This window comes from Taeniopygia guttata, chromosome 1 (genome assembly GCF_048771995.1).
Source record: "Taeniopygia guttata chromosome 1, bTaeGut7.mat, whole genome shotgun sequence".
NCBI lineage: Eukaryota > Metazoa > Chordata > Aves > Passeriformes > Estrildidae > Taeniopygia > Taeniopygia guttata.
Genome location: NC_133024.1, coordinates 95,936,773 through 95,963,826, shown reverse-complemented (window position 1 = coordinate 95,963,826; position 27,054 = coordinate 95,936,773). Strand labels below are relative to the sequence as shown.

Here is a 27,054-nt window from a genome sequence, read left to right as displayed (position 1 = left end):
TGGGCATGGAGGGAAGCCTACAAGCAGAGAGGACATTGCACTGCACTGCAGCAGCCCCCTGCCCAAACTGCACTGCAGATCTTCAAGGAAGGCTTTCCAGACTGCCCCTCTTCTTAAGCTTCTGAACTACATTAATAAAGCAATACTTTACGTGAGGGTGAAAGAGTGCAACTAATGCGACACGCACACTGGTCACCATTTCAATCACTTGCCTGAACAGTTACTAAGCCTGACGTAGCACTAAGCAACTGAAGTGGAAATATGTTGACAGGATCTTTGATGCTTTTGGGTTTCAGAGTCCATTTCTCACAAGCACTGATCTACAGCAGTCACCTCATTACTTAAGGTTTTTCCACTCTTCCAGAAGTAACAGACCCTTAGTCAAGCATAAATGGATGCATCTTTCACCTGCCTACAAGCGGTGATGGACAAGTCATTAGTGACTACTGTATACGTTAGCATCCTCAATCTACTCATTTATTTCAAACATCCATATTTGAAGTGGAATTACAAAAACAGTTAATGACTACCTATAAGATATTAGAAGTGGTCTAAAAATAAATAGAACTGTGCTTAAAGCGTGTCTTATTTTCCAAACATAATCAGGAGACCTAACAGAAGGAAGTTCATCTCCCTGAAATCTTTGCTGCTTTTATACCAATGGAGCAACCACCCCTCTGCAAAGTAAAATAACTTCTTTAAGCCAAATAACTGTCTACGATAAAAAGCAATGGTTCTCCAATGATTTGCAGCCTTGCTACATTTCCTTCTCCACAGCTCACTCTTTGCCTTTAAAATCACAGATACAGCTGTCAAGTTATTTACACTTTATAACATGTTAGTTTATATAATTACTAAACAGTATTGATTCTCAACAGCCCCAATCTTCCACAGCCACAAACAGAAATTCATGTTATCTACATATATAGTGTTAACACAGATGTTGTGGAGAAGATTCTTTAAGACATGCACTTAAACTTAGAAGTGCTTCCATGCTCCAGGTTAACACCCTTGTCAAATAGTAATTTTCAAGCTTTTAGGAAAACTTAGCCTAGCCCCTGTTCTCCCAATAAACAATTATGCTACTATTATTATCATTTCCCAAATACACTTGCTTTCTACAGTCTTCCTTAATGCTGACCTTGCACATTAATGCAGTATATTCCCCAATCAATATCCATAATTCAGTAGTATATCCCAAAGTCAGTTTTACAGATTTATGTTAATCTGAACACAAGTTTCTGAACATTTTTAAGAGGTTGAACTTACAGATTTTGATGCTATTACTTCTATGGTTGTCAGTAGTTGTACAATGTATTATATTTGAGCTTCCAGTTAGACTAATAAAGTAGTTCCCAATAAGTAATATGAGGAATTACTCATAACTTCATGCTTCTACATATATACAAAAATAAAAAAATACTTTGTGAAAAAATCCAGAGAAATGCAGTCAAATAATGTACTTCTAATGAATTATAATAATGCAGTATGGAAAAAAAAAAAAAAAAACTTAGAAGAATCTGCTCAAACCCAATGTAAAAAAAACATTTTGAACTCTCAGAAAAAATTATTTTTTATATATGAAAATAAATCAAACCATAAAACAGCACAAGCAGTGTTGGGAGTTCTTTTACAGTATAAAATTTCACATATATCAGAAAATGGGAAAGTAAACCAGTAAATAGAAAAAGCACAATTTTAGAAGACTGACCATGCCATCAAACCTACAATGACTTTAACTTGAACATAACTGAACATCAACAAATACCTTTTCATTAAAACAGCAGTGGAAATCTGATTAAATTTATGGTAAGATATTGAAGAGACTTCAGCAGTAGAAAGCCTCCTTTTCATCCGTCCCATCTCCCATGACAGAGAAGGTTAAGAATAGAGGCTTCCGTTTCCTTAGATTATTTCACTTTAAACTTTTCTAGAGCACTGAAATAGCCACTTTGCCAGCTTCCTACATTTGTGTTAGAAAAGGAGCGTTAAAAACACACATTTACAGCAACTCAGGAAACTGACTTCTGTGGTCTGCATTATTATTATCATTTGTAAATTACAAGTCTCTCTAGAAAAATCTCTTCCAAAATCTCCTTTTGGATGTTGCTCACCCAAAGGTCCCTTGCACATAGTAAGATATTTTGGGAATAGGCTGTACTGGCATATTTTTCTATATTTATGCATTCCTTTGCAGTTAGTAAATGCAGATATTTTCAGTGCACAGTGCTCAGTTCCCCATATCCAAAAGCAACTCCAATACTAGGAAGCAAAGCTTAAGAGCTATAGAAAGACAGCTTCAGCTCCCTCCCTCCCTGCCCTGAGCCTTTGAGGAACTCAGCCACAGGAAGCCCCTAACTTCCACCATGGCAGCACAGAGTGGCCCCAGCTGGTCCATATTTCAAGGTCAGAAAGTCACTGTCATTATCTAATTCAACTCCTGCACACAACAAGCCACAAAACTTCAGCTGGTAATCCTTGCATCTAGCCCAGCCTCATAGGTGACCTAGAGCATACCTTCCACAGTGACAAAGGAAGTGTTTGTAAATACTGAAAAAATGTACATTGCAGAATAAACATCTACATTCTTTATCTGGAAGCACTGAGTATCATCAACCAAAAAGTAGCAGGAATCTAAAGTCTGCTGCAATATGATGTTGTATCATCTGCACATTACTATAAAGCAGTGCCACCCATTCATTAGGAAGTCTGGAATGTTTCGTTAGGCATTCCCTCATTAGGCATTTCTTTTATTGCTTTCTATTCTGCTAGAGCAGAGCTGCCTTGGCGGAAGTTCTCCCTCCTGAGGGTGTGCCTCCTTCTCATCTCTTGTAAGTGTCAATTAAAACAGCTCTGCCTGTTGAAACAATGAAGCACAGGAAAAATGCTGTCCCGTCCCTCCCCACCCCCCTGTTTCTAATATCAGTCTCCTGGATAACCTCAGCACTGCTAACCCTTGGACCCGAATTCTGTAGGTATCCTACTATTCACAAGGAAAAACATTCAAGTCTGGTGAAGGTACAAGGGAGTTGAAGAGGGGAATATTGTTGCAGATGCTCATAATAACTCTGTGAAATGTGGAAGCTCGGGTCTTTGCAGATTTCATCTCCACTGAACACATTCCAGCTTCTCAGGATCTCTCTTGGCCACACAGCCATTCACCTCTAGTGTTCCAGGACATCCAAGAGGATTGGTCCTCTTTTTTTGCAAGGAGCAAGAAGCTCCAGAAAAACAATTCCAGTACAGCCCTGCTCCTTCCAGGGACAGCTAGGGAAGTCAGTTTCTCCTTTCAGTCTCAATACAACCCCTGTTAGCACCTGAACATCATGGAGGGAAAAAAGGAAGCAGATACAAAGGGATACAAATGATACAATGGGAACCAGGCGCTGAAAGAGGCTGTGGCAGTCAGAAAGCAATGAATGAGCCGAGGAAGCACAGAGAGAGAAGTAGGATACACAAAGAAAAAGCTAACAGCAGAGCTCAAGCAGAAGGGACTGACCAGCAGCAGCATGAACAGGCCACAGCCGATCTGGCTGGAGGGGGACCGAAAGCTCTGAGACTGCACATGTTCTCTTCTGTGCTCTCCACTCCAACTATACCATAAATCCCACCTGCAGTTTTGTATGAAAGCTCGATTAACAGTTTGGTACCACTGAACTGGAGACATCCCTGCTGCCCTAAACTGCTCACTCCACAGCACAGCTATTTCTAACACTCATCTGACCAGTAAACTAATAGTAGGTATGCTTCAATTCACCAGAACTTCAAAAGAAGCAATGGAGAAAGGGGAAAGAAGCTATTTATAGGGGGGTCCCATATATCCTGAATGGAGTTTATTTTGCTATCATATGAGCAGAGAGGCAATGTAGAAAAGGCATGAGGTGAGCAAGATCTACTATTCATAACAAACTACCACTAAGCCTCACTCATGTTGGGGTGTGGGGGAAATAAAGAACTAAAAATCTCACCCAGATAAAAATCAGAACAGCCACATAAAGACAGTTTCACAACAACGATGATGCAGACATGAATTCTGGCATTTTACAATGCTTGGTCTATGCTTGGCTATGCAATTTTAATAAACATGAAAAAACACACAGATGCATCACAAAAACTTCTCAGGAAGAAAAGACTGAGGCACCAGGATCCATACCTTAAAGAGCCTTCTAAAGTTTTGAAGAATAACACAGCCTATTTTAAAAGTTTCTGAGAAACTCAAGTACACAGCAAATGAAAAACTAAAACCTCAAATGCAGCTCTGAATATCCACTGCTAGACAGTGGTACTGTAGCCCCCAGGAAGAGCAATCTCCAACATGAACACTTCCTTCTTTGCTCATGAAACATTAAGACCTAACAACATAAGATAATAACACAGATAACATGTTTGGGAATCAACTCATGAATAAATTTATCCATTAACACTGTTTTAAAAGTACCAAATAAACCCAAACAAGCTGCACAGGAAATAACTAGATATTCATGAAGGAAATTAACTATTAAAATACATTAAATGATTGACTGACCAAGCAATCATGGAAAAAAAAAAGTGTGCAAATGAAACAAGCTACTGTGTTTTGAGTCATAGCCTCAACTATATACTCACTAAATACTATTTTTCCATAGTAATTACAATTTAAATCTCTTCCCAGCCTCTCTTCTTTCACTCATATAAGATTAAGTCTATCTTTAATACAGAAAGCACTTGCTCACATGCAACCACAGAAAAACCACATAGACATAAGAAATGCAGATTAAATGAACATCAGGAAAAACTGAATTAGGTTAAAAAAAAGCATCTGCATTTGCATGAGGTTTGTCTGTTACTAAGTAACAAGCCGGTTGGACAGATGCATTCAGAAGAGAAACACGGTTTATGTCTGACATATTAGAATTCTAAGTTCTAGCAGAAAAGACATATGTTTCCTTTACTCAAAATACAGAAAATTATCTGCTCACATAAATTATGCAAAATCTTGTCAGAGTAACTGTTCCCTGAATTTGACAGCCTTCTGTGTTACTACCAGAGGAAGCATATAAAGTTTCAATTTCTTTAACTCCAATGCACCTATTTTCTTCAAAACTATTTACATGCAAGAGCTAACCAGTCTCTGAAGTGAGGATGGTAGGCAGGACTGTCTCCTAGACTTAGGAGCTCATCAGCAAAATTTTAGACAGGTAACAAACTTTTCCCGACAATACTAGCTATTTCCAGTTACCGAAAGATCCACTGACTCAATCTCTGAGCAGCCCAAAAGAGAAAAAAAATCCACCGTTTTCAGAAGCGTTCTAAGCCTGCTTGCTTAGCTGGGCTGATGAGCAATGCTTCACGATATACATTAAAAGGAGGGCATGAAGCAAACTGAACCACAACTGCTATTCCAGATGTGTGCTGAAAAATGTGTGACTCAAGTGTGTTTAACAGAGCAGGACTTCAAAACTTACCACCAACTTCTCAAATGCTATTAGGAAACCTGAGTGAACTGAAAGGGAAACTATGGCGCATGGGAAGGCAGCATACAAGCCTGACAGGGAAATCCCAGAAAAATATGGTAATGACTCTTACATTCCCTTCTCCAAACAATTTCATGTTCTGTCATTTTCTAAAAATCTTTCACCATTATCTATTAAGCAAGAAGAAAGCCTCTCCAAGACAGCTGTGGAAAAAGAAACAGGAGCAGTCCCTCTTTCCTCCCTCATCCTGTAGCTTATGCCACAACTGAACAAATAATTTTAAGATATTTTCTCACCATTTCCTAGACTGCTGCTGCCAGGAAAGCCTCTCTTCTGCCATCACCCTTCATCTAGCTTCCTTCTGCAGACCTTACTTCCCCATAAGTGAACCCAGATGCTTACATACATAGCCACTCTCTGCTCTTCCCAGCATGAAATCCACAGGACTCTTATTCACAGGATTTGATTTTCTGAATTCATACTGCCACAGCACAACAAGGAACTACTAAAGACAGAAGATGTAAGACGAGCAAACGTCCATCCCTTCTCTACTCTTCATTGTAGTTGAAAGACCTAAATTTTTTTATGTCCTCAAGTTAACTTCCCTGACAATTTTGCCCTCAAATTCTGCTCAGAATATAATGAAAATATCACCACTTAAATAAATTATTATAATATTGCATTAAATCTATTCCTCCCCCATGCCACTGATAAGGTGTTTCTAACAACCATTCAGCAGCAAGTCTTCTCAGCCTATCCAGTCATCTTTATTCAGTTTTCACAACAGCCTTCTGAGGCAAGGAACATCACTGCACAGCCAGTTAAACCCTGTTGCTGTGCTGCATGTCAGTGAAAGCCTGAATTTTACAGCTATGACTGGTCTAGGCCCCCTCCTACCCTCTGGCCATATATTGAGCAATGCATGTTACTCACAATGACTTAATGCTTCTAATTTCTTCAAAAATTAGTTTTACAGAGACGATTTTCCCTAACTCCTCTCAACAAAGAAACATTAACAAATACACCAATTTAAGACACCAGTCAAGTCTCAAGTGGAATACTGATTTGGGCAAGAATACCAATCCCACCCACTCCCCACAAACCAAAGCCCAAACTCTCTAAAGAGAGCACCATGCAAATGTATCAATTACCTAAGACACCTCTGGATCACACTGCTTTCAGGGGTGGCACTAAAGTGATGCTGAGGGCAGATACCCATGCACAAACACACATTTCCATTGATTGAGTAATCTGCATTTCTCAAAATTCCAGCAAACACATAAAAGGGACATTTTTCTTCTTAGTAGAAAATGAGTGCTGACAGAAGCAGAGGACAGGATAACATTGCTGTTGCCATAATACAAATTCAGAATACTTAAAAGGATAACACACAATTTATTGACAACTGAGCCAAAACAATTTCATAACTTATGCAATCCAAGAACAGCATAAAAGTAAACAAAAAAAAAGTTAATGGACTCTAATTGGTATTAAAAAGGAAAACTAATTACACAAATGGTATTTTAAATAGTAGCTTATTCTAACACATGGTTTAATTTAATAGGTATTAAATATATTGTAACAATGGACAAGTTCTTCCGGCAATTTTCAGCATCCCTCAAAATCAATGTTGAGAAGAAAAAAAGAAATCATTGTCTTCAGAGATCCACCATAAAAATAAAAATTTCTTGATTCTCTCAAAAGTGACCATGAAAATGAACTTGCCTTTCCCTCAGTAACAGTTCATCCTCATATATTTTGTACAATTAAGCCCAGCACATTGTTATGTTGTTTTGAACCTACACTGCTTTGATCTTCAATTTCCAAAACAAGAGAACTACAAAAGCATTCTCAAACACACCTTTTAGATCAGACATGTGCTCTCCCATGCACACACATATTAATGGCACAGAGTACACTGTTCCCTTTACATTGCTGCCAACTGCAAGCTTTTTTAAGTGTAAATTTTGACTGTACACAATATATAAATATCCAAACAATGACAAAAACACTTTCTTAGTACTGTCTCCATTTTCTTCTCTGGCATTTTTCTTTCCTGTAAGCATATAAATGCCTTCTCACAGTACTGGGAGCAGTCTAAGCCCTCCAGAGCCACAGCCAGCTTGTTCCACAGAAGGATGGTGAGCTCCAGCAGCATCTCTATGAGCACCACGGCAGCATCACTGTGCTGCATCATGGCACGTGCTCCTGCAGCTCCTTTCAGGGTGCAAGAGTGGGAAGATTCAACTTAGACTTCCAAGTGATTGAATCATATTAGAAATATTCATGAAGTCATGGCTTTATGTCAAAGATAACTTCATTATATATAAAATGCTGTACCACTGCAAATCAAGAGGCAAGTACATTATCAATCCATTTAACACTGGTGATACATCCTATGATAATACAGATTTTATGCATTATTTACAAATACAACCCCAGAAGAAATAACTAGAGGCTACAGCTTACACAAAATAATATTAACTGACTTCTGTAAAGAAAGCAACTTCTGTAAAGAAAGGTAGTGTAAATTCATATTATAAATTATTTACCTTACACAAACACTTCTACATTTGTCTACACAGGATGTTTCCAGCAGACTCAAAGTAGCTTTGCCGTTGCTCCCATGAGCACAACTTGCAGCTACTTCAGTGTGGCACAGAGCTACACGGGGCTTGTTAGCTCAGGTCTGGTGATGAATTAACCACAGCCACTGGCTCACAACCAGCTCAAAGCATGAGCCAAATCTGCAACATAGCATTTAGACACAACTGACAGCGTCTCATAATGAAATTGCTTACTCACCTTATTCACCTCACTTACTTCATCTAGTGGAATAAACTACTCACCTGTATTGCTACACAAAAAGCATGCATATGGAAGATTGAGGGCCCTGTTTACTCACGTCTTAACTTACTGAGCTTTTCTAGGTAGAGTAACCTGTGCTTCGTGAAGGTCAAAACCAAAGCAAACAATTTTTGCTGACAGTGAAACCAGTGGCACTCACTGCCCTTGACAGTATTTCACACAATACATCTCTGATACTTATGAACAAAAAAAAAAAAAATTGCTAACAGTTCCAGGAGGTACACTAACAGCAGGAATCTCAATGATAGACCTTCAGCAGGACTCTCTAGTCAAGATAGCACTTTTTGCTCATGCATATAGGAAAACAAACCTAAAAGCACAGCCTAACAGCTACACTGGAAAATTAAATCTAATGCTTTGTTTCATTTGTGCATGAATAGTGCATCCACTGCACATACACACAGACTGATTAAAGTCCAAGTCTGTACCACAAAATCTGGCACACTAATCTCAAAATGTATTTCTACCATATAATAGGTAAAAGCATCACTCGTTTTTTAGGAATTGGCTCAATTTTCAAACAAAACTGGCTACTAAAAATTAGCCAACAGAGTCATTAAAAAAAAAAAAGAAATCAAGGGCTCATAGTCCCATCTCCTATAAAAAGATGGATATGTGATTTTTATTAATAACACAATTAATAGACTTAAGTCTATTTGGGGTTTTTACTATTGATGAGTTTTCAAACTCATACATAATTCAAATACCTATGAAAGCTTATGGAAATAGGTGGTCTGACGGAAAGTGAGAAACACATGTTCACACCTAACCAGGTGTCAGAAAATCTGCTCAGGAGCAAATGAATGCAAACAGCCCAAACAAAAGGCAAAAAGCATCCAACAGAACTTTCACCTTCCCAGACTCCAAAGTCAATCAGTTGTAAGACTCCAACCCACAGGAAACCAAGCTGCACCAGTTCCGGTACTCACGGAAATACCTGATTTCTATAAATAGTAACATTTTCCATATAACATCTACTGAGAGCTTCTTCAGCACATCAAATTCTGTACCCTGCAAGGCATCTCCCTGCCCTACCCTAGACAAGCTACCCAAATATTTTTCCTTCCAAATGCTATTTTCTTTAAAAATACATTAAATATTTCCTTTAAAAATCCACAGCTAGTCCTATTTATGTGACTATTTGCTGGGTGGAACAAAGTTAGACGCTAAGCTGGAAATACCATAGCAGCTGAGTATTTTAACTGGCAACACCCATGTAATGACATGCCTGTGTGTCATATCAGCTAGAGACTCCACAACCTTACAAATCTGACATCTCCCATCTAGAAGAAGTGATTTAGCAGGTTTACCATAATTTCACATGCACATGGTCACAGCCAATCTTGCATTAAAAATACCCAAGCCCAATGTACAAACTGTATATTCATGAGCTTGACACTTGTCTGTGATTACTTCAGTAACCAACTCACACAGCTCAATATGCCATTGCTCCAAAATGGAATAAAATTTTTGTGCCACACAATAATACATACACAATAATATAATTTATGATACAGTATTTTTCTGTAAAATAGAAGTCCAAAGTCAAGGTCATATATTGCTTTTAACGCTGAAATTTTATCTCTTTCTGAATAAAAATCAATAGCCTTATTACCTGTACTGTTCCATCATTATAGGTGAGCACTATTGACACAGAATAGCAGGGTTATACAAGGAAGCTGCTCTAAATAAACTTAAATTGTATAATAAGGATATTGCAATTCATTGTACATCTAACACTGCTGGGCTTAGGAAATTTTTTTTTCCTCCAAAATCTGAAAGCAAACATATGGCAGTACATACAAAGACTATACTAAACCTTTCTTATCACAGGTACCCAATGTATTACCCAAAATCTGCTGCTTAGTATTGTAAAACTTCAAATTTCCTGAGGCTTATTTTGTTGCACTTTAAAAATGTAACAAAGCAAAGGAGAGGAGAAAACTGAGCTATGGCTGGATTCAGTAATCCAGTAGATATCAGTCTTCACTAAATAATACTTCTCCTGATTAAAAGCAACCCACCCATGAGAATCAAAGAGACAGAAATTTGGAGACCTGCCAGTTCATACAATAACTATGTTTATTTGTCTTAATAAATATTTAAGAAACATGACTTGTGGTATTTGATACAACTGAGACCATGGTTAAAAGGCCTCTCTCCATGACATAAGCAAATACAGCCTATCCTCTTTATTTGTCCAACTTCTTTTCGACATTCAAGGCTAATCTAGTTTTAGGTCAGGAAAGACTGCGGTCTATCATTTTAAACAAACTATTGTAGTAAAACGTGAACAGGAAATTCCTAACTACACTGTTCAAAGAACAATGATTAGAAAAACAACACAAGCTCACAAAGCACAAGAAGGGCAGTCTGGGTGGAAAATAAGAAAAAAAGCATCACATACATACAATCATTTTGCTCATTTTACTTTTCCCCTGCCAGCCCTCACTCCCCACCTCATCCTCCCCACAAAGGCCAGGGGTCCTTCAGACCTTGCCAAGGGAGAAACCTTCGGATCCAAAGGGGAAAAAGTGCATACCTTGGAAATATCCGGCCTGCGGGAGTTAGCGCAGGCATGCCATTCATTCCACAACATATAAATGCCCTCTTTAGAGCCTCATCCAAGCAGCAGTCTCATTTGGATTTTGAGGCACAGGTCTGCCTTGTTTTTCAATAAGCTGCAAGCTATTTTTGCCATAAAAAAAAAAAAAAAAAAAAAAAAAAACCAACATTTTAAAAGTGTGCCTGCCTAGCATGCACAGAGTATATAAAATGAGTATAACGTGGACTCCAGGAAAATCTCCTGTATTAGCACTCTATTCATAGCAAGAGTTCCATCTTCTAAAAGAAACAAAACCCCAAACACCTAAACCCCCAAAAGCACAACAAAGCTCATGTGTTTTAAATTCTACCAAGTGTAGTACCTTAAAACAGTCAAAAATTCTTTAACTGAAGTGCTCTCACAACTATTTTGAAATTATTCTGTAAAAATCTGGACAACTGACCATCTTCACTAATGGGGAGAAAAAAAAAGTATTCCTAATTTGAGAAAGAAATCACAGTAAAGGGGAACTAATTCACTTCTAACATCCCATTAATACTGATGTCACTAATATTACATTAATATTAGTATTAATGCTTATTAGTCTGTATAACATCTAGGGTTTTTTCTTTACAGAATACCTAGAAATTTCTGGATATGGGTATTAGTATTAAACTTTTCATCCACTTTGAAAAATAAGCTTCTGAGCACATATATAACAAGGCAAAAGACAGAAAAAATGAACACAGGATCGCAAAAGACTTGCATTTTAAAGAACCATTTTCGAGGACTGGAGGGTAGGAGAAAATTTCCACAGTCAGGACACTACCCATATTTTCAGAGTGTTCCAAATGGAACCAGAGTTTTGGACACAGGGTAATTTGTATTTTAAAGAGAACAGAAAAGCCTTTTATAAATGCTCCATAGATTCCAAATGTAAAGAAAATAAACTTACAGTTGTGACTCAAGTAAAAAATGAAAATTATTTTCTTTATCAAGTCACTTCAGAAAGAATAAAACAAATATCTTAAGGACCATGTGGGCAAAGAGTCATATGTGCAAAACTTCAAAAACTCCAGATGTTCACATACCAAACATAATTACCCCAAAGGAGATATTCCAGAAATGTATTACAGTATGTTTTAATGATAAAATGAGGCAGCTGTATTTTAATGCAACAAAAATTTTTTTTTAAATTCTGAACCCATTCCACGTTAGAAGAAAAAAATTACCAATATTCCCTTTCACATACTTTTTCCAAAAGAAGCTGGTAAGGGCCAAAAATTTTTGTACAAGTCAGAAAACAGAAAAAGAGAGTCTTTAACTCAAGAGTCCAAACTGAGTCCCATCAATAGTAATGAAAGTGCATTATTGCCTATGGGCTGTTTGGCAGATTTTGAGACAGAAGAGAGGACACATCTCACTGCTAGCAGGCAGATGTCCAGAGAACAAGATCAGCTACATCATCGTTCTAACCGAACAGAAGCCCTCAACAGGCACAGACAGATACAAGATTACTCCCTGAAATAATTTCCCTAACACAATATTACAAGAGAGCTCATTCTACATACAACTATTGGTATTTCAGTGGGAGAAGTTTGCACAAATGAAGTACTTTCCACAATCACAGGAGCTTTATTTAGCCCATTTCCTGAACATTGTGACAAATTTTATGAACACTAGTTTTTTTAAAAAAATACATATATCTCCATTCATATGAATCACCTGCTGTTTTGTCTTTTATTAAGTAATTTTAAAAAGCACCCTATAATCCATCTTAGCATTAAAACAAGTTTACATGAAAGTTCTATGAAATGTTCAGGGTTTTTTGGTATTTTCTTCTGAGAAAACCTAAGACTTTTTTTCTCAGCACAGAACGCACTCCAAGAAGACAGAAAGTTGGGATATCAAAATCTATGCCAAAACTTTCAGAAGCCATTACTGTAAATGTATTAAAAATTAAGGTAGCTGGTAATTTCCTAAAAGTTCTTGAATCCCTAAGAACAGATTTAGTACAAAGATTAAGGACATTCTTCAAAGAGTAAGGAGTGACATTTACAGCCAATTATGTGAAACACTACTATGACTTTTCTTTAAAAACAAAAACCAACAAAAAAAATTACAAAACTAATCATGACTCAGCAAACCTTCCATGGATCACTCCCCACAAACATTTCTCAACTCCAACCTTCCAGATGTAAAATCAGAATTATGTTTACTAAGAGAAGCACTGAGATTACATCCATAAACAAATATTGTAGATGGTAAATTGCCTGAAATTTCAGATGATTGAATGACCACTCCTTCCTATGCAATTGTGTTTGGATACTTGCTCAAGGATTAAAAATGCTTTTTGTTCCAAGAGCCTTCTATCATGTCCAACTGAAGAAGTTTGTGACACTTCACCAAAACTTCATGTAAGTGCATACAGAAAACTACTAAAGATGACAACCAGGAATTTACAAAGTAGCTTATTTTTCAGTAAGAAAATAGTTCCTGGGAATGGAAATACAGTATCTTCATTGCACCATCAATCCATCAGAATCCAAGAGTCAGCCTGATCATAAACCTCTTGACAATTTACTCCAAAAATAGGCTAAAGGGAAAGATGTTATTTAGCAAAATTTAAAGTATTTATTTCACAATTTCTTGGGGTAAAAAAATGTAGCTGTACTCTACTAAAAAAGCCAAAACACAACAACCCAACCAAGCCATAGAGAACACACCAAAATATACCAACCTACCACTTTAATTCTGCTTAAGACAAGTATGCAGGGTTCAGCACTTAATTTTTCCCTCAACAATATCATCATCTTCCTGAAGACATTAAGTAACATGTTTCAAGAACAGTAATCATACTTCACACTGCAGATCAGTTCCAAGGTGCTTAGCTGAAACAAGCCATTCACTAAGATCAAAGAAAACACTTCTTAAATTCAATGTGTTATGCAGTGTTATGAGAAATCAAGAAGCTGTTTAGATGAATCAGTACACTAGACTCAACATACAAAGATTATTAAATACAAGCAACACAAAATAAAGGATGAAGGCAAGTTCTAGGAACTCTCCTTCCATCTCTCTACATGCTTCCCTTGACTAAGGCAAAAAGCTTAAGAAATCTCATATCTTGAACTCCAATACGCGCTGTAGCAACCTTTTAGTAATGCAACTGGAGAGTTGCTTCTTTCTGCAGTCCTGGCTATAAACAAAGACATTAAAGTATTGGATCATGATGCATTAAGCTGCATTTCCAAGGGCTGAAAACTGCGTGAAATCAAAAGAAGTTTTCACAACAGATATTCCTCTTTCTGACATGACATTTACTCCTAAAGTTGCTCTACAAGCAACACAAAATGATGGCTAACCAGTCCAGATACAAAATACAGCTGATAAAAAAATACCTTATCATTTTTCATTAAAATGCTTTTGGTTTCCTTCTCAGGAAAATTATTTTTTAAAACCTTTGTGAAATATGGAGATTTAGTTAAAACTATGTCTTTTGCTATACAGATGAGACATAAGCATCAAAATCAAATTGCAATTAAGAAACAGGCTACAATGGATTTTAAAAGTACTTTTAACAGAAAAATTCAGCCTCTGAAGCATTATCAAATTAAGAATGTGGAAGCTTACAGGTGTATGTCTATTAAGGCATGGATTGTGTTTGATTACTTGAGAGGAATCTCAAAGAAAAGCAAGAAACATGCCCATCATTTCGAAGTACAGCATTTTTAACCATCTTTCTGCAAGCTGGTACTAGTGAACATTTTTCTAAAAACATAATTCTATAATTTGTCCCAACTGAGCAGCTACATTAAGCACAGAAGTAGTATTCAAACGCCTGTGCAGAGACTTGAGCACATGGTGCTTGTTTATCACAAATCTCAGTACACCCATAACCACAAGAGCACCACTAGGCTTTCCCTTGAATAAACTATGAGCTGGCAGAAAAGCAAAAATAAGACAAGTCAAACCAACACAGAGTAGCATAAACTTTTTTCCAAATGTTGCCAATCAGTACACTGCATACAGTTGAAAACAAGCATGTACAAATATACAATATGAATATATATGTTTTTTAATCAAATTTTGACAAATTACCTATTGCAGTTCCATCTCCAACCATTTCCTCCAAATTTTTTTTAACTGTATGAAGTAGAGGTCAGTTACGTTATCTCTAACAAATGATCATCAGGTTAATTTGTGTTAATCATCAATTATAGTGTAAAATGCTATTTATAACTACTAAAACTGACCTTTGATCCAATGGACATCATGGTCATTAAATCAATTATTTCTTGGGTTTTGTGGCTAACTTATTCTGAAGTTTGGGGCTCAAGAACTTTTACCTATGTGCCTTCTCATATCTTTAATACCCTGATTCTTAGTCTTATCCACAAGATATAATCGGGGGGAAGTAAAAGACACACAAGTGTTCAGTTATCGCCAAACACACATAATTCCTCTCCATCTCCTAACTGTCCCTACACTGCCCAAAAAAAAAAAAAAATGAGGTAGTACACTTTTTATTCTGTATTTCTCTTTTAAGCATTCACAGAATTGCTGTTCAAGTCAAGCAACTTTGGACTGTCTCCAGCTTTGAGAAGTGGGTCACAATTTGTTTATGCTATAGAATTAGATAATTATGCAGTACTTCAGCTGCTTTCCCAAACATGGATAGGTCCTGCTTTCTAAGAAAATGTTGTGCATTATGGCTTTTTTAAAGTCTTATTTTTAGCTGTTTAAACTTCAATCCAGCATTAAATAAATCAATTTTGAAATATTGTTCATTTTCAGCTTCGATACCAAACTTTGCATTTTGCCATAAAGAACCCTAATCACTCATTGTGCAAAAGAGTTTCAGCCTAAGTATAATATAGTTTCAACAAGATTCTCCATAGATATTTCATCTTGAAAATAACTCTTTCAGAACACTATGAAAGATAGCCTTTGATTCTCTGTTGCTGGTTCAAGGGTGTTGATATCGCTACACTTTATTTTTGTCCCACTGCCAATTAAATATACTGAAATAGAAAAGTCTTTGAAAACAAAAATTTAAAAATGTAGTTGCTTTAGGTTTTGATATTTACTAACTCAGCCCTTGATGGCAACCAGCTCCTTCAGCCAGAGTGAACAGTACAGCACAGAACTACCTTCATCCTGCAAACCACGGGGAGACCAACAAGCTCATCACTGGATGCAAAAGCCTTTCCCTACTCCAGCCAACACCCACAGAAAAGTAGAGAAACAAACTGAGAAACATTACAGCTTTTTTGATCATGCAACATGTACCTAAAGCAAGTCTCACCAGATGGGTAGCTGTATTAAATGGCTGACTCAAATAATTCAATTGGCTATTAGAATTCACAGACCATGTCTTGTCAACCTTTTAGCACACTCACATTGTATTAAGTCCAAATAAATTTTCCTATTTAGTTCAGAATAAGAAATTACCAAGACCCTGTGCCATGGCAGAACAAAGACAACACCCCCATTCCTTGCTACTAATGACTAGCTAAGAACTAAAGGAATTTTTCCTCACAAAATAGGCTAGATTGGTATCAAGGAAAAAGAACACATCAACAGAGTCCCTGCTCCTCGCCACAAGCAAAGACAAAAATCTTGTTCATCTAATCCTAATATTACAACCTCCTCCTCTATGACCTGGCAATTTCCACCTGTACACATTCACCTCCCTTAAAAAATTCTCCAGATGCACTGTAATGATCTTTTGACAAGTTCTCACTTCAAACACTGGTGACAAAACCACCTTTTAAGTCACCTAAATAGCTGCTTTGTGGTTTTTGTTGTTACCTTGACATGCCTTTTCATGCTCCATTCCTTCCTCAGTCACACCCTACACTTCTACACCCAACTGAGATCTTCCTTGGAGATGCTCCACTCTCAAGATCCTTCCCACATCTACTTGAACTTATACTCACTTCCCTAACACACACCTCCCAAACACACATCTGGTCCAATTCCCTCACACATCAGCTTAGCTCCCTGTCTGCAGTGGCAACACTCACCACTGACTTCACCAAGTCTTTAGTGTTTCCAAGCTAGTGATGATACCACAAGCCTAGTCCCCAAATCAGTTCTGCTGCTTGCAGCTCTATCACCTCCTAATAGCCACTTCAGTGCTGCTACTCTAAAAAACTGACTCTGACACCTATTTTCCTTTTGTTGGCCTTTAAACATCCACCTTATTGATTCCCTTCTTTTAAAATGTAACTTTGAAGCTTGTTTTAGAGAAGTATTCATTTACTATGGGAATATTTTAAAAATCAGTAGTCAAGGCTGCCATTCACCAAGAGGATTTACTCAAAGAAGGTTTTAAACTGACTCATCACTTTTGCCTAATCCAATTCCTTATTGAATGCAACTTAATTGACATAAACCACTTAAATACCCATCTGCCCAAAGGTTAAGTCAGTTTAGGGAAACTAAGCCAGCTAAACATTACCCTTCCCCAAAAAAAGACATGGAATACTTCTTAGGGTTGGTTGGTTGTTTTTTTCCTCATTTTTCTTACTGCAAGGTCATATAAGCAAGGGTACCGGTGCAAGAGAGGGGTGAGACCATGTGGTTTGGCAGGGAGGACATTACTGGTTTTGGCAGCAGTGAATTATTAGCTCAAGAGCACTGTATTGCCAAACCTTGCTGAGCGTGCTCCCTGCCCTGCCACAGAAGGCAATGAGGTAGGAAAAATACCTAGAGCGTGTTTTCTCTAGCGTGCTTCTTTCAACCAGAAACAAGCTGAAGATTACTTAAAAGCTGCAATACTGGCTGACTTTGCTGGTGAATGTGAACTGTCACATCTGCAGCAGATAAGATATTCAGGAAGTTCTATTTTTAACTGTAGGCAGAAAAGTATTAGTTTTACTTTTTTCAACAATGTATCAACAAAATACTCCTGTTTGGCCTCACCTACAACTTTACAAAGCTCTACCCTCCAAACAACACAAAATTATAGACCAACATTATATTTAAGTCACCTCTGTGAAGCTTGTTAACAGGGCTCTACTATAGATAAGTTTCTAAGTTTTTACTGCCTTCAAGTAATTTGTTCTTATGTTTACACAGTGTTGTCACTATATTTATATGTGCTAAAAACATGAAGTTATCTCTTAAACTAATCACTAGCATCCAAGCCTAAGTATGATTTTTTTTTCTCCAGATAATAGAACTTAAACCCTAGCCCTAGCCTTCTGACATTTCAAATCTTTCATTCTCAAATGTGCAGATCCTGAAAAGCAGAGACTTCCCTCCCCATGCCCTTTAGAAGATATGCTAATGAAAACACACAATTTTCTTTTTACAATGTTCGGTGCAGTTTAATTACAATAAATAAAACAACTGTGTCTTTATCAACTTAGATACACTCCAATTTATTTATATAAAAATAGCAAAGTACCTTTTCTGACAGTTTCAAGCATAGACAAGTTCCAGCAAAACAGGGTTTATCAGTTTGCAAGAACCAGCACAGATGTGAGTCAATACCATGTCACAGAACCCTTCAAGAAACAGCCCTCATAACATGTGCCATCACATTGCTGTAACACATTCAAGGCACAACTGCTAATTTTGTCCTTTCTAGCATGCACACAAATACAGTAAGGCAGGTGTCTTCATTACATTAATTCCTGAAAATACTTCCATTAAGAGGTAAAAATTCCCCCCACAAAAAAACCCTTCATCTTTAACAGAATGTCAAGAAGCTTAACAGCGGTGGCTGTCTTTGCTAATGAGATTTCTGTGGCTCAATAGATGTTTTGATGCTTTAGTACACATGCATTAGGTCTTGAAATTTCATGCTGCCTAAGCCAGATTTTCAAAGGATATATATTTTAACTAGCAAAAACCAATTAAATAAACCATAAATCACTCTTATTGTACTATAAGGAAAAGCTTTCATCTTAGGAAGAATCAGTGGATGCCTTCTACCTCTACTTTTCAAGACACTGAAAAACTACTAAACACATTTATAATATTCAGTGACTGGAGATGTAGCACTCATTTATAACAATGCTAAATTGCAAGAAAATATGAATGCTCACTTCATATGGGTGCTACTTTACCATCAGCAATACAATCTGAAATCAAGTTACTTTTTTGAAACATTTAAATCAGAGAGGTAAGATCAAGGGGGGGAGAAGGGGAAAAGAAGTAATTTAGAAGTATTTACCATGTATCAGCTGATTAACATTGCAACATGTTAACACCTAATCAGGACCTACCAAAAAAGACTCAGCTTGAAGAGCAGACCTAATACCAAGTAACATTAATTCTAGGATGCTTGTGTCTTCATTCATACTTAATCAGAAACATTTTCATTGGATTCATGCACAATATGAAGTTAAAAATCTGTCTGAACACCTATCAGATAGGATGAAAAAAAATATGAATGTATCTCCCGCATGAAAGGCAGAGAAGTAGATCTATCATGGCATACATATATATATATATGTATATATATGTGTGAAGCTTTCTAAACAAATGTCAGCTACAGCATGCCCTTAAAAATATTACTAAATTAGTCCAAGCAAGAGCTAAAGTACAAATATGTGCACATTGCCCAGAGAGGCTCAGGGCACTGCAGCCCTTTCTCAACACCATTTGCTGCAGCATGTATTCCCAGTCACATGCCAGGAGAGCAGCCTACACAGCTGCACAGCTTTCTTGTCCACATTGGCTGCATCCAGGCTTGACATTTACAAAGAAAATTCAAAACATGTGGATCTCAAATACTGTTTTATATGCAATGCTTTTTATATAAACTCTGTCAAGTCCACTGTGTTGCCAACTTGAGGTAATCAAACAGTGCAATTGCAGTGACCCAGATGCCTTAAGTAATGACAATAAATAGGATTTCTTCCTGGGTGCATAAAGAGAAACAACCAAATAGAGCAGCTCTCCACAAAGGATGGCTGCCCTGCCAATTCTTATGAGATATACTTAGCCATATGTATTTTAAATACAGATCAAATGATATATCATGCAATGGAGGTAGTAAAAATTGATGGTCATAAACAATGAGACTTCAAATGATAACTGACTTAAATTGGGAAAAAAACAGATGACTTCAGATACAGAGTAAAGGAGTCAAAAAACTACTCTGACATCTAATATCTACTAATATTAAAATCATAGCCTATTTCTGGTTTTAACTTCTGACTATCAGATGCTATTACAAATCTACCACAGAAAAGAGTTCTGAAGTTTCTGGTATCATCTCTTTTTATGAGCAGTACTAAAATCACTTCTTAAACACCTCTTCAACTGAATAAATTCAACTCTTCCTCTCACAGGAGAGCATATTTTCCAGTTCTATACTCATTCAACAATTCTTTTTTTTTTCCTTTCCAAGCTTCTTCATCTCTTGCAAGCTTGGTAACAACAGCCTAGAAAGTAAATTTATAAAATCACAACCAAATTAGTATTTCAACAGTTCTGCTCCACTTTAAACATTTTCAAAGAATCACCTCCAAAATACATTTATGTACCTTACAGGTTTTGTTTTATATTAACAACCTGCATCATAGTCAAATACAGTGTATGATTTAAATTTGTCCAGTCATTGAAATATTTTCTGAGGGAAGACTAAAATAATGATCAACTATCACTTTGTTTTGTTCCCATTCCACAAATGACATTAGCTCAAAACAAAACTATGAGTTGAGAGATATGAACATCAAAATACAACAAACAGGAGGTAGACAAGAAAAGTCTGAAAACATATATAAACCTGAAGGTGACATTCAAAAATGCTGTGGTACTAAGCATACTGCTGCCTTCATCTGTCTGATGTTTTGGAATATAAGTATTTGAATTCTAATAATGAACATCACTAATTGCAACTCTCAGGATATGGGTTTAGGCAGACCCAAAAAATGCTATTTTTGAAAAAAAATTAATGCTTATTATGATTGTCTTTGGATTGCTGAATACTGCCAACTGTACAGATAAATTCCAATACACTATGAAATATTCTCTTGCCTGGAAAAGAGACCACTGACTTTCTAACCTTATTGCATGGTGGCATGTCAAAAGAGCCTTTGCCTCATTAAAGGCCTATCTTCCAATTTGGGCAAAAAACTTCAGAAGCCATTCTCACCACTACACAGGTCTCCCACCTGCCCTCAGAGATGCTCCTTTATATGTATCAAATAACACAAGAAAATTTATGAGAAAATAATTTGTCAGTAAAAATGCTTTTTTAATTCAAAATAAGCAGTAGCTAAGGGACTCAAAGTCTGGAAAATTCTAGATTTGAATATCTGACATGAATATGCTTTTTATTTAGGTTTCTTACTTACAATTTCTTATTCCTTTATTAAGCCAGTCTGGGGAAAGAGAAATCACAATATGCAGCATTACACCCGCACATGTTTGAATACCTTGTTATGCCACTTGCCATAACAGAGGAAACAACAGTAGCAGCAAACTTGTCTCACCCAACAGGAAAAGTCAACTAACTGGATAATGCAGACACTTGCTAAAATCAAATATATGATAAGAATAAGGAGTCCTGAAATAGTTCAGCAAAAAGTAGTCAGCACTTCTGGACTTTCCTGCCCGGTACTTACTCACTGAAACATTTCTGCTCTGCACTCCTAACAACAGATACCTGCCCCTAGTGACTTTGCCAAGCAGACTCCTTGTTTTAAACCCATTAGCCTTTCCTGCTTAGTTCCAGTCTCTAAAATTCTGGCGTTTCAATAATGTCTTTGTCCAGCCCATCTTACATTTCTTGAGCCCCATACTGACACCTCACACGTAGTTCTTGTATTTCACCTTCCAGTCATCTTCCCTTCTTCACCCAGACTTTGCACGCTGCCCCTCCTGGTATTTTCTCACCCTGAAGATTCCTCATCCAAACCCAATGTTTCTTCTTTTCCCTCAGGGTTCCCTATACAGAAAAGAGCTGACAGCCTCACACCCTGAACCGTCACCAGACCAGTTTCTCCTTACTTGTTTCTCCCTGCTCTACTGGTTTTCAGTCCAGTTCCCCTACTTTTATCCTCCCAGACTTCAGGTGCCATCCACCTTCTCCCTACCCCTAGCTCCTGATTGCTTTGCTTTCAAAACCTACCAAATTTCCCCCTTCTCTGTCAAATTCCAGGGCCAACTCCATTTGATCCCATATTCCTTTTTCCAACCTCTTCTACAAGGCCAGGGTTTTCCACTTGTGCTCACATAATTCAGATAATGAGAACATAGGACAGAAAACCCCCCCAGTACCAGTACCCCTAGTCCACGTTGCAGGAAGTTACATGCAGCTGCTAAAACCTAGCCCATATGGATTTTATAATTCCTCCCCAACTGGTCCAAATGGGTGATTTCTCCATGCAAAAGCACTCCTACATCTTTTAAGTCTAAAATCCTCACTCCAAAAGAACATGATTCAAATCTTTAAACCACCAGGACAAGTCACATTAAGAAGCTGAAAGACTCTCTCTTCCCTTGTTATTCAAAAAACCAAGACTGTATTTTAGGTGAAGCTTCCACATACAGCAAATCTAACAAGACTCATGAGCTCACGAAGGTTTTGCCAAACTCCAAGAATTTTGTCTAAGCTCTAATCACTTGAAAACAGTCTTGTAACAAACAGCAACAGTAGTAAGATCTCTGGTGCCACAAGGATCATCAATATCAACCACAAACACAGTCAGTCTTTTATAAATTCATTCACAATCCCATTATAGAACAGAATCGCAATGTAGCAAGTACTGTGCAAACACGAGATAAAAAGGCAGTTCCCTGCCTTGAAGAATTTACAATCTATTAAGATAAAGACTACTGCCATGAGATGAAAACATGCAGTGAATGGCTCCCTTCTGAGATCTACAAGATCTGCTAAACAACTATCCACAACCTACTCATGACACACAATTCACGCAGAGCAACACAGTATTTTCCCAAACCTAACCACTGATTTGATACTGAATATAAGATCCTCCTCAAATCTGCGCACTTTATCACTCTTTCACCTCATTCTTCTTACCACAGAAAATCATAAGGTATCTACTTGTGAGTCCTTTTTCCCTTCTCAGCCTTTATTATTCTGACTTGCCTCCCTTTCATCATCTTCTTTCCTGAACTCCAAAATCCTTCATAGAGCACTTCTGCAATTAGCATTTCTTTGTCTTTTTGGCTTCAATGGGGAAAAACATTGGGGAAGGGGTAGGAAATTTGTTTTGTTTTGTGGTGGGATTTTTAATTGAATAACTATGTCAAATCAAATTCACTAACCAAACTATACAAAAGGCTCAGAAATCTCAGGGAGAGTCCTGAAAAAAAAAAAAAAAACCACAAAACAAACTACTGAGTGCCAGCTAAATGGAAAGAAGAATCTATGGGGGTGCTTAGAGACTACTAGCTATAGGAAAGCTTGGAGGTGCTGATTCTCAGAGCCCTTGATCAAGTACAGCACGGCCTGCGGTCTCACAGCTTTGTCCAATTCCTCCTAGGTAGAAATAAAACCACTCAAACACAGAAATGGGGGGCTGAACTCTGCCACTCCATGCCTAACTCACAATGCTGAGGTACATATAATACAAGTAGGTTATTCTACCCTCCACTTAAAACCACTTTTTGCAAAAATACAGCTTCAATACCACTTCACTGCTGCTCTTGCCTTTCTTTCCCAAACTTCCTCAGAAAACAACTACCTTGATCCTTTCCTACTTTGCTGCTGCCCATGGGAATCTGAATAGCTGCAATGAAACCCAGAAATACTGGCCACTTTCTGCCATGCAAAAGCCAGACATCTCACTAAAATAACAATAGTAGTCTATTCTCAACCAGAGATTAACTCTGCAGTCATAGAACCAGCTACTGCTACTTGAATTCTCTACAAACTACTGATAATATGCTCATGAAAACGCCATCTCTTTTCTATCTGCCTCAATACAAATGTCTCAATCTCTGCTCTGCAGCCTATTCTTAACCAATGTGAAAAATAGATCTAAGTTTAAACCTTGGAGTGAAGTATTTAGACAAAATTTCAAGCAACGTGTGGCATTTCAATTATTTCTTCCAAACATGGAGCCATAATTTTAGCAATACTACATAAGTTGAACAGTAGCTCAATTTTAACACTGTAGTAAGTGGCTAAATCATTTCTGTTATTGTCTGTATAGAAGATATTGCAGAAGACAAAACCACATACTCTCTGAAACGTAATGGAAAGCATGAGATGCAGAGAAACAACAGACATCGATTACCTTTACAACACGGTATTAAAAGTAACCTAACGACGTGTACATACATTTTGACGTAGAAAAATTGTGCTACCTAAAGCGTATTAAGAAATACTTAACATCTCAGCAAGACAATGCGTGCATGTATAAATACATCCACATAATGAGATAAAACATTATCCGGTAGGTAAATATTTAGGCCATTTAAACAATTATGCATTGTCGTGCAAAACGACAGGAATTTCTCAAATTACTACAGTCTTTAACCCAGACTGTGCTTAATGCTTCTGTGGCCTGCTTAACATTCCAGGCATACTTCTGGCAAGGTAGCTCTCTCTGGCTGAGGTTCAAACTGTCCTTGTCCAACTTTCACTTACTATTAAAACATTGTTTAATATAGAAAAGCATACACAGAGACGTATGTTTCTTATTCCGCAGACACCTATAATACTGACACTTGTGTTCACTAACTCCGCGTGGAAATTTTTAGGCGACCGCTTTGAAGCGAGGTCGTCTTTTACTGAGCAGCATCCACAGCAGAGCCCACGTTTCCACCAGACTTCAGCTACGACGCTTAAATACTGCTTATAAGGCATTTCTGCTAAAGCCGTAAGAGCTGCCCGTATTTATTCACCCTAAGTGAGAAGAACAGGCCTAACTCGGTCTCCCCACGCAGCGCCGGGCCGTGCAGCCGCTGCCCCGGACACCACGCAGCTGCAGATTTTTGCTGCTAATTTGCAGCAGACCGCGTATTTGTCAAATTAAGTGCAGGAATTTCCCGGTTTGCTTACCTCCACGCAGCGTTATCTTTTATGAGGAGGTAATCTACCAAATTACTCCAGCATGCCTCCAGCCTGCTGCTGCCAATTAGTTCAGCCCGGCTAATAAATCAGGATGGCCAAGCCGCTCAGTTACAGCGGGGCTGGTCCGGTACGCGAGGAGTATAAACACAGGCGGTGTCAGCGCTCCTGCCTCCCCATCCTCCCCCCACACCGAGACAACGCTTAGTCCGAGCACCGGTGGGACTTTCTGCCCCCCACGGGGAGGTGGGGGGCAGAAAGCCTCAATTCTTTTTTTTTTCAGGATCAGATTTAACATTTAACACCTCCGACAAACCCATCAGCAGCAAGGGCGGAGGCTCTGCCCCCACGATGGGCACCGGAGGGCCGATGTGACAGAGCCCCCACCCTGGGCCGCGGACCCGGAGCCTCCGACGGCACCGCCGGCCCCGCCGCCCACACCCTCCCGGCGTCCGCGACGGGGGAAGGAAAATGTCGCCGATGGGCCCGGCCACGGGTGAACGGGGCTCAGGCCCTCTTTCCCCCCCGATCTCACTCGTACCTGTCCCGGGGGTCGATCCACGAGGTCTGCCGGGTGTTGTGGTCGATGTAAAAGACCCGCCCGTCGTAGTCTCTCGCTTCCTCCCAGCCGGCGGGCAGCGGCAGCTCCGAGCTCTCCCGGCCCCGCTGTCCGCCCGCCGCCGGCCCGCCGCCCTGTCCCGCCGCCGCTTGCTGCTGCCGCCGCCGCCGCCCGCCGCTCAGCCACGGCATGGCCACTCCGCCGCCGGGCCGCCGCCGCCCTGCTCCGGCCGAAAGCCGCTCCCCGCCCGCCGCCGGGGCAGCTCCAGTCCCGCCCGGGCCGCGGCCGCCCGCCGCCTCCTCCTCCTCTTCCTCCTCCAGCACTAACAGGCGGCCCCGCAGGGAGCGGGACTCGGGCGGCTCGGGCTGCGCCGCGCCGAGCTCATCCTCCCCCGCGCCAGCCCCGCTCCAAGCCGGGACCAGCCCCGCCGCGCTTCCTAACTCCGCCCGGGATCTGCCCCGCGCCGCCCCGGCTCCCAGCCCCCGATCCCGGCCCGAGCGCCCCCGCCCGCCGGTCAGCAGCGCCCCGCCGCCGCCTGCCGCCCGGCGCCTGCCCCGGCCATCTTCCCTCCCTCGGCCCCGCCCGGCCGTTCCCACGCCGCGGAGCCCTCCCGCCCCGGCCCGCTCTGTGGGGCTCGGGGGAAGCGGCGGGGCCGGCCCGGCCGCGCCCCGCGCCGCGGAAGCCGGGCCCAGACCCAGACACGTCGGCTCTAGGAGAGGGCGGCTGCCTTCCGCCCCGGGCCCGGGGAAAGGAGGCTGAGGCCCTGCCGGGGCCCGTCCTGCCCTGCCTCGGGGCCTGTGCTCCGCCACGGCCCGTGGGGGGCCGGGGGGAATGAAGGAAAAGGAGAGCCATGCTCGGCCTTCGCTGGGTTTTTTTCCGGTGCCCGCCAGAAATGCCTCGGAGGTGCTGAGCAATCACGATGTGCACAGGGACATGGGAAAGGCATGGGAGTCCACTGCGGAGGCTCAACATATGTTGACGCAGAGGTCCTGGAGACCACACGAGTCACGGAGATCATGCTGTATCCATGGCTGGATAATGGAGAGTGGAAAATTATACATCTGGTATCCTTGACATCTCAGCTTGGTCCTTTAACCCTATTCTGTAGAGCAGAAACCAGCTGTATCTGATTTGACCTGAGCCTGCTGGAGACCACAATGCAGAGTTCCTACTATCAACTAGAAGTACATTCCATGAAATTTTGTTTAAAACAGGGTTAAAAAACAGGCATATGGGACTGTGCCTTGGCAGGATGCTGCCTTTAGCTAAACCTTTAAAAATCTAGACATAAATAGTTAAGGTAATGCAAGCTAAGCTTCTGAAAACTAGGGGGATAACAATATGTTCTCAAACAATCTTAACTCAGCCCCTTGAAATTGGCAATACTCTGCCAGGGATTATATTGCAATTCCAATTATGTTTCACTTGCATTCACCGTTTTAAATTACATATCTATGAACATTAATTGCTGCAGGATGGTTTTAAGTGCAGGAAATTAGAGGACTTTTGCTCCTGACTTCTTAGAACTTTCTCTTCCACCCCCCCCCCCAAAAAAAAAAAAAAAAATCAGCCAAAAAACCACTGGTTATCCAAAAGCAGTGCATGAGAGAGAGGCAGCATTATA

General features: G+C 39.5%; 1 protein-coding gene across 4 annotated transcripts in view; it reads right to left on the bottom strand.

Annotated features, from left to right (window-relative positions):
* Positions 1 to 26,288, bottom strand: part of WWC3 (WWC family member 3) — a 96,594-nt gene extending 70,306 nt beyond the window's left edge. For 2 of the 4 annotated variants that reach the window (XM_012569623.5, XM_030280648.4), the window contains exon 1: positions 25,413 to 26,288. In XM_012569623.5, the coding sequence (XP_012425077.3) occupies positions 25,413 to 25,621 (209 nt within the window). In that variant the 5' untranslated portion in view covers positions 25,622 to 26,288. Of the gene's footprint in view, positions 1 to 24,862 lie in introns of all 4 variants that reach the window. The other 2 variants (XM_002188716.7, XM_072933795.1) reach the window with 2 other exon arrangements.
* Between the last annotated feature and the right edge of the window lie 766 nt (positions 26,289 to 27,054).